The 17,775-nt window shown below is 31.8% G+C and overlaps 1 protein-coding gene across 1 annotated transcript; it reads left to right on the plus strand.

The window, feature by feature from the left end:
* Positions 1-4,630: 4,630 nt before the first annotated feature.
* Positions 4,631-5,705, plus strand: LOC120282474 (sphinganine C4-monooxygenase 2-like). Its single transcript, XM_039289298.1, has 2 exons — positions 4,631-4,903; positions 4,995-5,705. Exons 1-2 carry the CDS (start codon positions 4,676-4,678, stop codon positions 5,535-5,537), a joined length of 771 nt encoding a protein of 256 aa, XP_039145232.1. The 5' UTR covers positions 4,631-4,675; the 3' UTR covers positions 5,538-5,705.
* The last annotated feature ends 12,070 nt before the right edge of the window (positions 5,706-17,775 follow it).

The following is a 17,775-nucleotide window of genomic DNA, read 5'->3' on the forward strand; positions in this document are numbered from 1 at the left end:
TATGCATGGTAGCATTTAAATCATATCATATACATATTTTACAGATGTGCATGTACTTTTTTTGGTATTGTAGTATATATGTATACATACATGTTACATATGTGCCTTTATTATGTATAGTTTCATGTACATGCAGTATGCAACACTGTATACATGCATAAACTGCTATCCAATCTAAGGTTTTGCAAAATCTGGTTCCTTGGAGATTAAAACATCCACCTCTGTAGACGTGGGTAATTGTCTATATACCCCATAAAAATCACATTTTTCGTTATATAGTCTTCCAAAACATCCATAATTGCAGAGTATTCTTGTGATTGAGACTTAACATATGAAAATTTCTTCAAGTGTTAAGGTAGGGTGCAAATTTAATTAGAATCTTTCTTCTTCTATTGCTAGTTCTATTTTTAATTTTAATATTAAGCATTCATGTGTTGATAAAAACAAACAATGAGAGAATTATTCTGATACAGTATTTCCCTCCTCTCTTTCAAGGCAATCAATAGTTGTTCAATGCATGTATTGTGGTCTCAACTCGACAGCTTACCCGATCTTAATGCCCCCTTGTTGCCTATCTGATTGGATATGCCCATACTTGTTTGTTTGGATCTAGAGGTCTTGTGGGGCACCATGGATCTACAACCTTTCAATTTGTATTATTTGTTCCAATTCTGACAACAATGGTACATGAGCAAGAATAGTGCTATTCTCACAAAGCATGAATAATGATATTCTAATTATGCAGTAGGTTCATGAATAATGATATTCTTCTTTTTGGCATGAGATTTATCTAGATAAAGCTCTATATAAAGTTAATAAGCTCATTTAATTGAAGATTGTTTTGATAATGATCATGCCTCTTGCAATAGCAAGAGTTTGCATCATATGATAAATGTGGCACAAATTGATGAATCTACATTGTGTGTTCATGAAAGCCACTTATTCTTAAATATATACAAGCATGATACACACATTTTTATTGTTTTCAGATTTGTTATGACCCAACATTTTCTTGTGACCCTCCTTATTTATTTATTTATTTATTTATTATTTATTTTTATTTACTCATTGGGTTGAAAGGAAAGATCTGGCTTTCTTTTATGTATATTTTATTTTTATTCTTTTTTTTTAATGTGTGTTTGTTTGTTTGCTTATTTATTTAAATGACTTTGTTAAATTGAAAATAAGCATAGATAAGTGAGTAAGTCACTATAGAATAAATAGTGTGAAAAAATGCATTAGAAAATAAAATCGTTGTACTAATTAATAAATACAAATATTATATATATATATATATATATAACCATAGGAAAGCATCCATGAAATGCAATGTAGGGATTTGAAACTTTTACTTGGAATTCATTTGATTTCTAATGTTGTGTGCTGGCCTAATGCTTGTGTGATTTGGTGATGAAATTTATCTTTTTATTTAAAAAAATTAACAAAGTTTTTTTTACCTCCCCAAAAGAGGCTGGTTATGGCCAGTCAGTGATGCATGTAGTTATGTTTTTAGGCTCAACATTAAAAAGAGCCCCTAGAACTGAGAGGGAGAGAGAATTGTCTGTGACTCAATAAGACCATTTTCAATGCTTAGATTTTGATTACTTCTGTTGGTGGAGTTTGTTTCCACCAACAAAATTTTGTGATTGTTATTTATATGTTAAAATAATGCTACAATTTCTAAGCTAGTTATCATCTTTATATGCTGGATTTTGGGATGCCTGGTCTTATAAGTGAAAAGGGTTTTTCATGCTTGTTCTGTATTGTGATAATTGTTTTAAATAATTAGAGAAATATATTTTGAGCAATAAATATTCGTCTGCAGAAAATCAAAGAGTGGAATATGTTTATGGGTATCTCGAAGTTCTTACAAATGTTCCAAATAGAGCATCTCAAGGGTATAGGAATTCACCCATTCATTCATGTTTTACCTTCTTTATTTATTTATTTATTTTTATTTTTTTGAAAATATTCATCTGTGACCTGCTGACAAGTTATACCCCAAACCTCTCTTGCCTCTCTTGATGTTTTTTTATAATATCTATAATTATATATTTGAAAAGGAATACTTCCACAGGTATCTTTGAGTTTTGTCAGGTTAGAGGGCCCTTTTAGCTACATTGGACATTAACCTGTTGGGTACTCTAAGAAACCCTTGAATTTGACTCGTATTATACATAACCTATGCATATGCACATATGCACATATCTATCTGTTTATATGTACATCTTATATTGATGTATATGTGTATACGTGTATACTATGTATGATCTTGTTATTTCATTTATTTGTGATTACCGTTACTATTTTCTTGCCATTTTATCTTTAGCTTCATTTAATTTCTAGGCTTCATTTTATCTTTACCGTTACTTTTTTGTGATTACTGTGTATATGTGTATACGTGTATACTATGTATAATTTCCTTCTTATCAAGAATGTGTTATTGTTGCAGCATAATACTGAGCCGGAAACTTCTGATGGAGGTAAGTTTCAACCACTCTTCATGGTTATTGTATGTCAAACTTGTTATCTATGCATTCTTGATCTATTTCAGGTTCAAGATCTTGATTTGTTGGTTGAACATGTTGATGCTTCAAACTATAAGAGGGCATGTTTGTATCTAACAAGCTCTTCTAGGTATCTGAATTTGTTTATGTATTTAGAACATTGAGCTATATTAAAAATGAACTCTTACAGTTAGCTTACTGTATTTTCTTCTATCAATGACACAATGTTGATTTAATAATAGAATTATCTAATTACTGGTTGAATTTTCTTCACTAAGCAGGTTATCAAATGCGCTGATGTGTGCCATTGTAATTATTTAAATTCCTTGCCCATATTTTTTATTTAGTTTCTTGCATGGCTTTATATTGGCAGTACTATAATTGGTTCCTTCCCTTTTAAATTTTTTTTTATTGTTTGTTCAGTTGTTGTTTTCTCACAATTGATATTATAATCATTTTCTGCTGGGCATGCAGGGCTTCAAATAGGCTCTCCGGTCATCATTATTGAAGCACCACTAGCCTTAAAGGCCACGGCTTACATGCCTTTATTGAGAGTTAACACTTGTCAGATCAAGGCCAAAGATGTGGGAAAGTATAATTAATTAAAGCTTCGTATCATTATATTATTTTATGAATATATATGTTTGATTTGCATTTAAAATAATACAGGATTGTCGCAAGAAAACTAAAAGATGTATGGGCTGTTTGTTTAGCAATTGGGACATATCTTTTGGATGGGAAGCATTTTAAGCCATTAGAGATTGATGAATGAAGGATTGCATCAACTAAGTTCCTCTTATGCATCTTCAAGACTTTTGTAATGTTTGTAGCCATTAAGCTCATTGTGAACAATATTATATTTGTATTCTCTACATTACCTAGTATTTCCAAACAATCAATCAACCATAGTGTTTTTATTGCTAATCAGAAGATGTTGAAGAAGTTGATTAAAGGAATGTGTATGTATTGTTAATTCAATAAAATAATTTTTGTTTAGCAATTAAAAAAAATTGATTGGTGTAATTCAAGAAATTTTAAATAAAATTAATTTCATATAAATTATTTTTTTACAGAATAAACAAAAGCATGCCGAAAGCCGAAACAAAATTTTTTTGCCAAAAACTGTGCCAAATATCGTGGAAAAAATATAGTATATAAAATCGTGCCAAAAAACCGTGCCAAATGCTGAACCAATAAAACCGTGCCAAATATGGAACTAATGTCCGTGCCAAAAAACAATGGTAATATTTGGCACAATAGTAAAAAAAGGCACCAAAATAGTGACAAAATTTGGCACGGTATAAAAAGACGGTGCCAAAATTTATTTGTGACTATTCTATAGACATAGTTAATTTTCGGTGCCAAATACGGTGCCAAAATCAATTTGGCATGTTTTTTAAACTCATTTCAGTGCCGATACTACCGTGCCAATTTAGGATTTTTCTTGTAATGTAAAATTTAATATCTTTATTATTTTTAACTTTTAAAAAGTTAATGAGATTATATAAAATTGATTAATAATAAAATTAAAAATTTTAATGCTAATTTATTATAATAAATAATTATTACAATTATAATAATAAGATTTCAAAAAGTTAAGGCATTTAAGTGGATGATTCTAACTCCAAAATTTGAAAGATCTAAAACCGTTCCTGTAATGTTCTCACCCTTGACCCGCCCCAGGTTTCTAATGACCTTTGTATTAGGCCATCTAAAAGCAAGTTGAACTCGCATGCAAGAGTCATTAGTTTTGACATCTTCAAAGCAAGGACCTAACCGTTGCGCTTGTCCTTATTTTACAGTTCTCAGCAGGGACGTGTATAAACGTGTTTCTCTTAATTAGAAAAATTAGTTTCATACTAATCACAACTTTTCTTTAATTAAGCAAAAGTCAAGAGTGTACCTACATCTCTATTGATTGATAACAGCAAAACGTGCCTTAAAAGTAAGAAATTTAATATTAAAAAAATAAATAGTCAATTATGCCCCATATGATTGACCATTCAAAGCTCGACTTCACCAAACTATGAAGTCTACGCACCCCATTCCTGACTCCTTGTGATCAGCAACTCCCTATAAATTTACAAAGCTCCCCACTGCTTTCTTCACAACGAAAGTGAAACCATTCAAGTGTTACTCCATTACGTATCATAAGAAAGACGCTAGCAATGGAGTTTATGATGTCTGATGAGCTGCTTGGGACCTTTGTGCCGGTTTTTGTATACTGGTTTTACTCAGGTCTCTATGTTATTTTGGATGGCAAAGCCATGAACAAGTACCGTCTCCACACAAGAGTAGAAGAGGATGCTAAGAACCTAGTCTCGAAGCCTACTGTTGTCAAGGGTGTGCTCATCCAACAAGCATTCCAGATCGCTGTCTCCCTTTCCTTGTTCACGGTTAGTGATCCGACTGGCTTTGTAATTAATTTTCTTAGACATATATGTGAAACCCTATTTGTGTGCTTATGGTCCATAAATTTTAATGCAGATCATAAGCTATGATAGTGGAACGGTGAAGCCACAGCCCAGTTTGTTGGTAATTGTGGTGCAGTTCTTGGTGGCAATGTTTGTGATGGATACATGGCAGTACTTCATACACAGATACATGCACATTAATAAATTCTTGTACAAGCATGTCCACTCCAAGCATCACACTCTTGTGGTGCCTTATGCCTTTGGAGCTTTATATAATCATCCCTTGGAAGGCCTTCTCCTAGACACTGTCGGCGGTGCTCTCTCCTTCCTTGTCACTGGCATGACTCCCCGGACCGGAATCTTCTTCTTCTCCTTTGCTACCATTAAGACTGTGGATGACCATTGTGGAGTGTGGCTCCCGGGGAATATCCTTCACTTGTTCTTCAGTAACAACAGTGCATACCATGATGTTCATCATCAGCTTTACGGTAGCAAATATAACTTCTCTCAGCCATTCTTTGTTATGTGGGATAAGATTCTTGGGACCTACATGCCTTATTCACTTGAAACGAGGAAGGAAGGCGGGTTTGAGGCAAGACCCATAAAGAAGGATTAGAGGGGACGGGAGGAACTATTCCCTGTTGTGAATATATTATAATATTTTTGTATTGTTATACTTTATTTATTTAAAGTATTTTTGTTGTTCATTTTAGTTTCCAGACATAGTTACTTTGCTTTTCACACACATGTTGATATGAGAATTAACATATTGATCTCTACCAATTTAATGGCGTTCTTTGGTTTGAAAAAAGTGCCCTGCATCATCAGTTCTGTAATCGCAAAACATAAGTGGTTGGTTAGATTTATGATATAAGATACTAGAGATGTGAGGTTAGGGTCTCTCGAGAGGTATTTATGGAATTTTTCTACGTTGAGAAATAGTGTTTCTTTTGTTCACTTTAGTGAGGTTGGAGGTTTCTTTAGTGATGGAGGTTGGAGGTTTCTTGTAAGATGGGAGTTCACAAAGAAGTGGATGTTAGATTTTGAGTTAATCTCATTGATAGGGTGTCTTCTGAGCTCATATTGGACTGAACATCTCCATAAGGCTTCATAATTATCTTTTGATTGATAGTGGGATATTTACTTCTGAGTTCATATGGTGTTTCTTTTCTTATGGGTGCCTAGAGTGTGATGAGCCACGTATTTGTTGCCTTTGTAAAGTATCCTTAGCGTAACAGTGTCACACTAGCCCAAGCCCATACAACCATTCACAAGAACAACGCCAAATATAAAAAAACGACACTATGATAAGAAAGGAAACTGCAGATAACTACTGTTGAGAGATTGAGATACAAAGACACAGATCAGCACCAAAAGAAAGCACAACAATCAGAGGAAGACATGGAGGAGAGAAGCTCTGTTAAACATTCTATATTGAATATACATGCTTGCCTTTTAAACTAAACCAAGTTGAGTCATAAGCCAGGTGCCATACGTTTACTTAACCCAATCGCTTCACACTTCTTCTGCCTTGAACTTATACTCTGGATCAGATGGGGAGATCTCAGCCGTACATAACTAACCTAACTAAGTTTAAAGACAAATTACAAACACTCACACTACACTAAAAAAGAGCTTTAGAGGCAATTTTCATGACTTATAGAGGCTGTTAAAACCTAGAGTGGTGAATTATTCACCCGCCTCTAAATCGGCTCGTATTAAGCCGGCTCTAGAGTTTAGAGCCGATGATACAACCGTTGGGATAAATTAATAACTAAGGAAGCGGTTTTTAGAGACGGTTATACCCGCCTCAAAAGATAATTTACCTATTCAGATGGTTATAACTGCCTTATACTAATAGTTTTAGAAACGGTTATAACCGCCTCTACAATTAAAAATTTAAACTCTACTCATAGTTTTAGAGATGGTTATAACTGCCTCTACAATTAATAAGATTTTAACAACACTCATACTTTAAGAGGCTGTTATAAACGGCTCTACAATTAAAATTTTAAGTTATAGTTTTAGAGATGGTTATAACCGTCTCTACAATTAATAAGGTTTTAACAACACTCATACTTAGAGGTGGTTATAACTGCCTCTACAATTAATAAGGTTTTAACAACACTCATACTTAGAGGTGGTTATAATCGCCTCTACAATTAAAATTTTAAAACTCCAGTTATAGTTTTAGAGGCGGTTATAACCCCCTAAAAGACATGCCAAATAATTAGTTTTTAATTAAATATATATTATATAATCAATTAAGACCCTGTTTTTAATAAATTAAAAACTCACATTTTAATTGAATCCATCCATGACAGTGACCCAAGTTTCACTTGATCATTTCTAACACCTTTCGAACAACAACATCAAGTTATAGACTTTTAAAGAAAAATAATTTGTTTGAAATTTGTATTTCATCAACTCAGTAGAGTTTCCGATAATCAAACACAGCTCTTTTGTTGCCTATATAATGTAATACAGATAACATTTTCACATATGAAGCAAAACACCTCAAAATATCATCCACATGGATGTACTTAGTAGCAACTCCAGCTTGACAAATCACAAGTGCTAACTTGTGCTGTCAAAATAACATCTATCAAAAACCGTGTAACAGGCAAATGTCCACATCAGATTGATGTTGGGAACATGAGAAAAATAAGCAAACCTAAACCAAAATAAGCAAAGAGACAACTCGCAAACATTGAATTAAATAACCAGAAAATCTTATTTGTCAGCTAATCACAAAGAATCCTCATCATCATGCATTTGTCATTCTAAAATAATCACAAAGAATCTTCATCATCATTTAATTTACTCATGCTAGTAAAAAGGGTCATAGAATTTAAATATTTCCGAACAGAAAAACAACTTTATTTAAGCTTTAATATGAATTGAATTATAATTTAGCTCTGCACACAATGCATTTAACAGTAAGTTGCACAAGAATTCAACATAAGCAAGCTAATAGGGAAGGCCCAAGTTCAAATCTTCCAAAACAAACTAGTTGGCTTAAACAAGATTAAAGCAAGAATATGCCACAAGTATGTTGAATAGAGAACCAATGAGAGCCATCACTAGACCCATTGGAAAACAACAATTTGAAAAGAAAATAATGAAAATTGAATTACTTGTACCCAATCTAAATTTTTTTCTAGAAACTTACCCCGAAGTCAAAGTAAAAAAAAACTGATCAAATACTAATCACTTGGAAATTTTGAACCAACACCAAACTTGTCTTCCAAATGGATAAACACTTATGGGGTGTTTGGTTGGATGTAATGTTAAATATAGTGGATTTCCAGTTATAATGTAACTAGAAATACTTGGTTTTCAAAATATAGTGCAATCAAATCTTGTGTTTGGTTAAATATAACTAGAATTGATGTATTATAAGATTTTATGTTTGTTTGAATTGATTTGTAAGTCTGGAATTGAAAAACACATGTGTATATATATATATATATATGTGTGTGTGTGTGTGTGTGTATACATGTATATGAGTATTCATATGTGTGTGTATTTGCATATATATATATATATATACGTAGATGTATATGAGTATATGTATATTTGTGCATATATGCATATATATACATACATGTATATGTGTGTGTATATATGCATATATGCATACATATATGTATGTATACATATGTAGAAACACATATGTATGTTTATATAAATATATAAATGTATATGTATATATATATGTGCATAAGTATATATATGTGTGTAATATGCATATGTGTATGTGTATATGTATATATTTCTGTATATGTATATATGTATGCCTATGTGTATGTGTATATATATTTTTGTATATGTATGTATATATGTATATATATGCATATACATTATATGTGTATGCATATACATTATATACATCACCTAAGGATTTTCAACTCCCGGGATTTCGACTTACAACCAATTTGGATGTAAGTCCAAATACATCCATTGGAGTAATTGGTTTTACCTTGTATTTTAAAATCCCTCAAACCAAATAAAGGATTTTTGGATGTGGTATTTGAAGTTACATTGTAACTTCAAATACTTCAAAACAAACACTACCTTAATTGAAAAGGAAAAACGATCCAACTAGCATCAGTCAAATCTTCAACATAAAATATAATAATCCATGGATTAAAATAATGATCATAATTGTAAGTTTTGAGCAGAAATAACTCTACTTTGAATGCTAATAACCAACAAACCTCTTGAGACACATGGTGCTTAGATTTTGTCCAATGACATCAGTCGACAGATGCAACATCTTCAACCTATGGAAATCATTACAAAAAGGCGTTCAACTTTATTTTTTAAGAATGAAAAGAGATAAAAAGTAAGACAAATAATTTACTTCCTCGGCAGGTGCTTTAGATGTTCTACCATTAAAACTTCTTTCAGGGATAAACCCTCCAAATAACTCTTTCATATCAGTCAAATTTGCACTTAACCTCTCATATTTATCTTTCATCTCAGCTAACTCCAATTTAACATTCCCCAACTTTGCTTTATGAGTGTTGTCAGTAGTTGAAGCACTTGTGCTAGTGAATTTTGATATGACACTAAAATACCTAGTTGGAGTAGGTCCTAATCCCAAACCACACACTCTACCATTATGTTCAGCTCCATAAATCTTTTGAAATATTATTTCATTGATTTCATTTTCTTCAAAATTTGCACTTGACCTTGTGTAACTAACTTGAAGATCATGTGCGGCTTCCTGTAAGTTCAACTAAATATTATTTAATTTGCATGAACTAAGTGAAAATGTATAATAATCTCAAAATAGTTACTGAAAAAATAGCTTTCGACCACAAGAAAAGGCACTAGAGGGAGAGTAAATTTTTTTTGTCATTTAAATAACATCAGAACAAGCCTCTCAGTGCTGATAAACTGAATAATTACTCATATTCCAGCTAGTAGACAAATCACTAAAACAAATTCTAGCCAACTACAAGAAACACTAGACTAATAGTAAAATTTCCATCCTAAAAACAAGTAGGATATTCACTCCCATGCTCATGCCATCTTCATGCTTAACAATTTATCCTTATTTTAGATCAATTAGCAATAAACCATAAATTTATTTCTTCTGCATGCTCATGCCATATTTTTCAAAGAAATAAGGAAACAATCTTTCTTATATATGGATCACTCACTTACCAATTTCTTTCTAATTCTTCATTTACATCTACCATCTTTTTTTTTTGGGTTCCATCCCACATTGTAAGACGATCCGGCTCTTTTCCCGTTTCATTTTCCTATTAAACAATCAAAACTTTAATCATTTCATTCTAATATTAATTGTAAAAGAATAACTTACTATTTCTTTCCTAATTCGTGCAAAACTTTTTCACCACATGTATGTGCATTGTTTTGTTTTTTTGCATTTCTTTTATTTATTTCAACAAGTTCCTACATAATAAAACCATATTCCAATTATAAAAGATAAATTAAACTCAAATATAAGTTATAATAGTAACAATAATAATTTAAATAAAACTTATACCAATTATCTCATTTCTTGGGTTATACCAATGATGAACAAGCCCAGGCCATTATTCATCAAGAACAGTTGAAGGTGGCTCCACTAAAACTCGCTCTTTTTCCTTTGGAATATAAAATTCTGCCTTCAAGTTACCTTTCCAATCTTTCCATTTCTTGTTTAGATTTTGCAAAATCCATATAACTATCTCTTGGGTATAACAAAAATCAAATTTTGTCTATCATCAAGCATTAATTTAATAATAACAAGCAACATTAACCATGAATATGTGAAAAGAAAAAAAAAAGAAGACAACATAAAAAATATTGGAAAAAATTACCATTATGAGTTTTAGACATTTCACTTTGTATGGAGTAAAATCTTCATGTCTCAAATTAGGAATGCTAATTGGAGCATAAGCACCATTCTTTGCAAGCACACCAAGTAAAGAACTTAGTGTGGCAGCATCTTTGGTGCATGGGACTCCATATTTATCTACCATAATTATAAACTTTTCCGTTGATGTCCAAACATTTGCCATTACTGTTTTTCCTCTATGTTGGGACTGTTTTTCTTGTGTACTAGCATCATTTTCTTGCCCAGTTGATTCATGATGTGAAGAAGTATGAGCTTCTAGTAGCTCCATAATCTTCAAGATTTTTGATCCTCGAGCCATGAGTTTTTCTATACAAATTTTATATTTATTAGATTGCAATAACAATTTCACAATCCATTTCTGTTTTCATAACTCAAAAGTACTACTAAATGGAAGGCCACATGCCTCAATTTCCCCTGAACTCCACAAAATTCTTCAATTTAACCACCAATTACAAGTATAAAACTGTTATTTGCAAGAAAACTCAGTAAATACAAAATCAACACTACAAAGCAGTGGAATTTAAACAAATATTATCATCCAAAGTGTTTTCAATCCCCAATGATTGATTTTTTTTTTAATAAAAAAGAATATTATCATCCAAATATCTACTTTGCAAATATTTACAGGAAGTTGTATGATGATATTGCAAAATTCTTATGCCATTTTGCAAACATGACAAAAAAGGGAGTTGTCTGCAAATATTCACACTAACTTACTAGGTATTTTCTCAACTAATCTTTTATTCTTCATATAGTTAATTAAGTGTTACTTAACACTTTTTTAAAGTATCCACACAATATATATATCACTATATTAGTACATTTATACATATATGAGATGATATCATTTCCTTTATTCATTATCTTAATTAGTAAATATCTACTCTGCAATTGTTTCATTTCTTAAGTCTCTTTCTTCAATTTTTTCCACAAGTTATCTATGTTGTGATATAGTCAGCAGTTTGAATTTTCTGCCAAATTGAAGGATCAATCTCAAAGCCCCCATTTAAATACTGATGATCAATTTTAATTGCATAATACAAAATTACAACTACGTTAATTGGAAAATGAAAATGATTTCAAAACTATTGGAAAACTTGATGGGAGAGACACATAAGAATTGTCCATGTCTCGTACAGTTAATCTTGTACAGTTAACTTATGCTCTGACTTAATCAAAATGCATTAGCTAAATAGTTATGCTCCATCTCATAAAACAAAATTACAACTAATGTTTATTGGAAAATGACTTTAACGCTGTAAGAAAACATTAATGGGAGAGACATTAGAAATGTCCATGTCTTGCATAGTTAACCTATGCTTTGATTTAATCAAAATCCATTAGCTAACAGTTCAGCTCCATCTCATAAAACAAAATTAGAACTAAAGTTTATTGGAAAATGACTGCAACACTATGAGAAAACCTTGCTGGGAGAGACACACCAGACATCTCCATGTCTTGCAGAGTTAACCTATGCTCTGATTTAATGAAAATGCATTAGCTAACAGTTTTCTTCCTTCTCATAATGCAAAATTACAACTAAGTTAATTGGAAAATGATTTAAACCCTAAGGAAAAACCTTGATGGGAAATAACTAAAAGGCTAGTAAATAATTATTACAAATAAAATTGGTTTTATGCAGCAACAATTTGCCAGCTAATAATTATAGATACATTTTCCACTATCAAAAGAAAACTTTGTACTCATAATCCAAAGTTTAGTACAAGGCCCATTACCAATCCTAAAGCTCTTGTTCATCAAGCATGGAAGTGGAACTATATATATATATATATATATAATAGCAGGACAATTACACAAAGAAATCTATATCCATTACCATTAAGATCAAGCATGGAGAACCAGGAACAGGATTACCAACAAAAAAAAAATTAAACCTTTTCATCATAAACAATACCTTTTTAAAATCACTTATATTTAGACCAAAAATCATTAAAAAACATTAATTAAACAAAAAAAAGTATTGAAATAAAGTTATGTAAAGGAAGTGAAGTATTTATTGACAAGATTCAAAAACATTAATGAAGAGCACCCTTATAAGGGTTAATTAAAGGCACATGCATAAGTTTGAATAAGTCTTACTCAAAGGACTATCTCAAAGACCACTTAATGAGTAACGTCAACACATATAATACAAATAGTTTTTATAGTTTTTATAAAATCTTCTACTTTTGCTTCTTTTATTTTTGGTGTGAATCTTACGGACTTTTGCTACTTGGTACCATTGCAAAGATGAACTATTTGCTAGCATCTTGTTATCCTAGAACCTCCACATATAAAAATGTTTTTGCATCTCATTGGCATTCTCAGCATTTTGTGTATGGTATGTATATGGTTTGTGTAAAAAGGCTTTTCTAATCAGCATTCATAAGCCATGATAAAGTTCTACATAGTGGAAAATGTTACCTAGTATGTTTGACCATTGCCATCTTGTAATTTATGGTTGTATGTTCTACAACAAGAGAAGGGCTCAGACGAACATGAAGATGATGAGGGGGGAAGCAGCTAAAATTTTACCCACAATCACTCTCTAGTTAGACTTACATGGCTAGTTGAAAACAAGTTAAAAAGAAACAAAGATTAATGATCAAGGACATTAAAAATACACACAAAATAACAAATAATATATCAACAACAAAACTTAAAAGTAGGGTAGTGGCATAGTAACTTTCTCAACTCTTGATTCTTGAGTTAAGGTAAAACAAAATTAACATGATAAAACAACGAACCTGTACACTATTGTTAACATGAATGCCATAAAAGTATCCGGATCTCGTATGGTTATCGAAGGGAAACTTAACCTCCTTCTTGCCCTAATTAGTGGACAGTGGTTAGTTAACAAATCTAGAACCAAGGCTATGCGAAATAAATCAAGGAAAAACGTAGATAAATAGCAGAAAAGAACAAAATATAACAAGCTAAAAACCAACAAATATATTTAAAACAAAAAAATAACCAATTAAGGATAAAAAAAACAAAGTTTCATCATTCAAAAATACAAGGCCATTACCAACATCTTTTCAATGGTCTATATCACCCATATCAAACAAATCCCTACGCCTAGTCTTAATAAGTATATACCAATTCCCATTCTTCAGATCTTGCACATAGAACACTTGTTCAATTTGAGATGAGAACACATAGGGATCATGCTCTAATTTTTCACCGGTATGTATTATGCGAGAAAAATTAACAAGAGTGAACCCAAATTCATCTTGCCCAATACCCGTATTATGGTGTACATCAACCCAATCACACTTGAACAACACAATTTTAAAATTACCATAGTAATCTAACTCAATAGTATTTCTTAATACACCATAGTAATTTACACTTCTGACTTTTGAAGTGTTAACCACACCACTATTTTGAGTCATTCTATTTTCATCATGAGATTTGGTATGAATCTGAATCCATTAATAATGAACCCAGAGTATCTCTTTGCTACTTTGTTAGGTCCAACACCAAGGGCCACAACTTCTTCTGGAATATCCTGATGATCTTTTTCCAAAACCTATGTAGCAAAAGATATTATCAAAAAAAAAAATCAGATTTAACGAAGTAAACTATAAAACAATTGTACAACAAGATTACCTTGCTTTGAAACCACAAATGAAAATTTTCATTCACTAACTTCTCTAAATCAACTTCAGTAAGACGAGAATGTTGACGTCGCATTTGTTTTTCTAATTCAATGAATTCTGTACATAAATATATCACATATTAATTTAAGAGAAATGTGCTTTTTTATTTTTCATTGAATCATAAAGCACAAATACTTACCTATGAAACTTCTCCATGTCATCACAATGACGAAGGACATAACTATGCTCTTGAACCGAGGCAATTTCATCTAAAACAATTTCTTTAATCTTCCCTATATGTTGACCAAAATTGAGAATAAGTATTTTACTTGGTCATTTGTAGGTGGGTTTGGATTTCTCATTGGTTTGTTGAATTTTGTTGCAACCCCTTGAAAATATCTTGAACAAAATGTCATACATTCTTCAGCTATATATCCTTCAGCAATGGAACCTTCAAGATGTGTTTGACTTTTAACATAAGATTTGAAACACATGAAGAACCTAAAAATAAAAATTTAAAATATATTACTTCATTATACATTTTATATTAAAATGATTTCATTTCTAATAATTTTAGCAACACACCTTTCAAAAGGATACATCCATCTAAAATTAATTGGTCCACCAATTTTTATTTCTTCCACCAAATGAATGATTAAATGTATCATAATAGTAAAAAATGATGGAAGAAAAATATTCTCCATTTGACAAATTGTCATAACAATTTGATTTTGAATCTCTTCAAGCTCATTCACATCCTCCACTTTAGAACAAAGTGATTTGAAATTTGTTGCCAATTCACTCACAACTTGAATGACTTCCTTAGGTGGGTTGTAAGCTCATAAATCTAATGGAAGGATGTCTTCAACCAAAACATGATAATCATGGCTTTTAAGACACCAATCTTGAGCTCTTGTAGGTTTACACATCTTGAAATGTTTGAAGAATAACCATCAGCCACATTGATGTCTTTAACAACTTGACAAAGAATTTCTTTTTGTTCTGTAGATAATGTAAAATAAGCTGGAGGTGGTATTTTCTTACCATTTTCAAAAATTTGAGGGTGAAGTTCAGATCTTATACCAAGATCAACTAAGTCAAGGAGTGCCTTCAGATTGTCCTTCGACTTATTAAGTCCCAAAAAAGTTCCAATCAAATTATTGCACACATTTTTTTTTTCGATGTGCATCAAATCAAGATTGTGGCATAATATGTTATGTTCCCAATAAGGTAACATAAAAAATGTACTTCTTTTATTCCACCACTTCATATGATCAGTAGGGCCCTTGTCATTTCTCCTTGAACTCTCTTCATTAGATTTTTGCACACCAATTCTTGGATGTTTTGTTCTTTTGCGCTTCTTCTTTCTATTTTCCTTATTGCCTTTTTTCTTCTTAAACTTTCCAAAACTGAATTGAAGCCCATCTAACTGATTTAACACATCACTTCCACTTGCTCTCTTTGGTGGTAGCCTTGCTTCTTCGGTGCCATCAAATAATTGTTTTTGATAACGAAGCCAATGACCTTCAGGTAACCACCTACAAGAACACATGTAACAATATGTTTTTACACTTATATAACCTCAATGAAGATGTGTTTTTAGCACAACTTGGACATGCAAACTTCCCTTTGGTACTTCAACCAGATAAATATGCATAAGCTGAAAAGTCGTTTATAGTCCACATTAATGCAGCTCGCATGTAAAAATTTTGATGTTTGGAAGCATCATAGGTTTCCACACCTTCCCACAACTTCTTTAGCTCTTTTATTATAGGCTGTAGAAAGACATCAATATTATTTGTGGTCCCCTTATCTCCTGGAATCATCATTGATAAAATAAATGAATGTTGCTTCATTCCAATCCAAGGTGGTAAGTTATATGGAACAAGGACAACTGGCCACACACTATAGTTGCTACTCATCATCCTAAAAGGATTAAAACCATCACTAGCAAGGGCTAGCCTAACATTATGAGAGTCTGAAGAAAAGTCTGGATATCAAGCATCAAAAGATTTTCATGCTTCACCATCGACAGGATGTTGTAGAATTCCATCTTTATTGCGACCTTCATCATGCCACCTCATATCATTTGCAGTTTTCTCCAAAATGAAAAATCTTTGTAGTCTTGGTATTAAGGGAAAATACTGTAACAGCTTCATTTGTCTTTTCTTAGTGCTATCCACCAACCAAGAAGTACCACAAATATGACATGATTCTGCACTTACACACTCTCTCCAAAACAACATGCAATCTTGTTTACAAACATGAATTTTCTCATAATTAAGACAAAAGGTCTTAATAATTTTTTTTGCCTCATAAGAAGATTTTGGCCAAGATGACTTCTCACCAAATACCTGAACTAACAATTCAAGCACCTTTGAAAATGATTTTTCAGTCCATCCACCTAAGCATTTTATATGATACAAATGTATTATGAATGACAACTTTGAAAATGTCTTGCATCCAGGAAACAACTCTTCTTCAGCATCTCTCAACAACTTCAAAAAATTACTATTTTCTTCATCACATCCATCTCCAAGTTATTCTACAGAAATTCCTTCTGCTAGTTCTTTTGTGTCTTCATCTTAATCTTGACAATTATCATCACCATCATCTTGAGCATCAGAAGTGTCTCTAAACATATGAAAATTTAATCTTGACCACCTAATTGACCAATTATAGCCATTGTATCATGCAACAAAGCTTCCATATTATCAAAACGTCTAAAGTTTGCATGAATAGCCTCTTGTACGTGTGAAGCTTTAGGAATATGGGCTGAAGAAGATGATGCAATATCATTAATAGAATAAAATTCACCATGACAAACCCATTGAGTGTATTGTCTTAAAAACCCACATAGATTAAATGCACTTTAGCTTCATCCCTTGTTTGCCATAATGAGTTAACACAATGCTTGCAATGACACATTATCTTTTTGCCAACAGACTCATTATTAAAAGCAAACTCAAGAAATTGATCAACTCCTTCTTGATATTCCCTAGATTGTCTAGGCTTGTATATCCAACTCTTATCCATTAACAAAAATAACACAGCTAAAATAAAAACATACCAAGTTATTTTTTGCATAAAAAGCATTGACAGTAATTTTTTGCATTCCTTATGTGTTTCTAAAAGAAAAAAAATTTCATGTCGCAAACAAACAAGTATCCTTCATTAGAAAAAGCCCACATGTAACACCTATTGGAGTTGCCCCAATAGGTGATGTTTAGGAAAAAAAAGTAAACTAAGGAAGTAGGGGTCATCTTTAGAAAATTAGAATTCAGTAAAAAAAAAGTAAGAACTTGCATATTGTCGGGGCCCATGAAGCCTTATTCACAAACCTATTTATTAAAATCCATTTGCAATCCAATTATATA

Source organism: Dioscorea cayenensis, chromosome 18 (genome assembly GCF_009730915.1).
Source record: "Dioscorea cayenensis subsp. rotundata cultivar TDr96_F1 chromosome 18, TDr96_F1_v2_PseudoChromosome.rev07_lg8_w22 25.fasta, whole genome shotgun sequence".
NCBI classification, from domain to species: domain Eukaryota; kingdom Viridiplantae; phylum Streptophyta; class Magnoliopsida; order Dioscoreales; family Dioscoreaceae; genus Dioscorea; species Dioscorea cayenensis.

Coding starts and splice junctions, on each gene's coding strand:
- LOC120282474 (XM_039289298.1), top strand. CDS start 4,676: ATGGAGTTTATGATGTCTGATGAGCTGCTTGGGACCTTTGTGCCGGTT. Junction 4,904..4,994: donor TCTCCCTTTCCTTGTTCACG/GTTAGTGATCCG, acceptor ATTTTAATGCAG/ATCATAAGCTATGATAGTGG.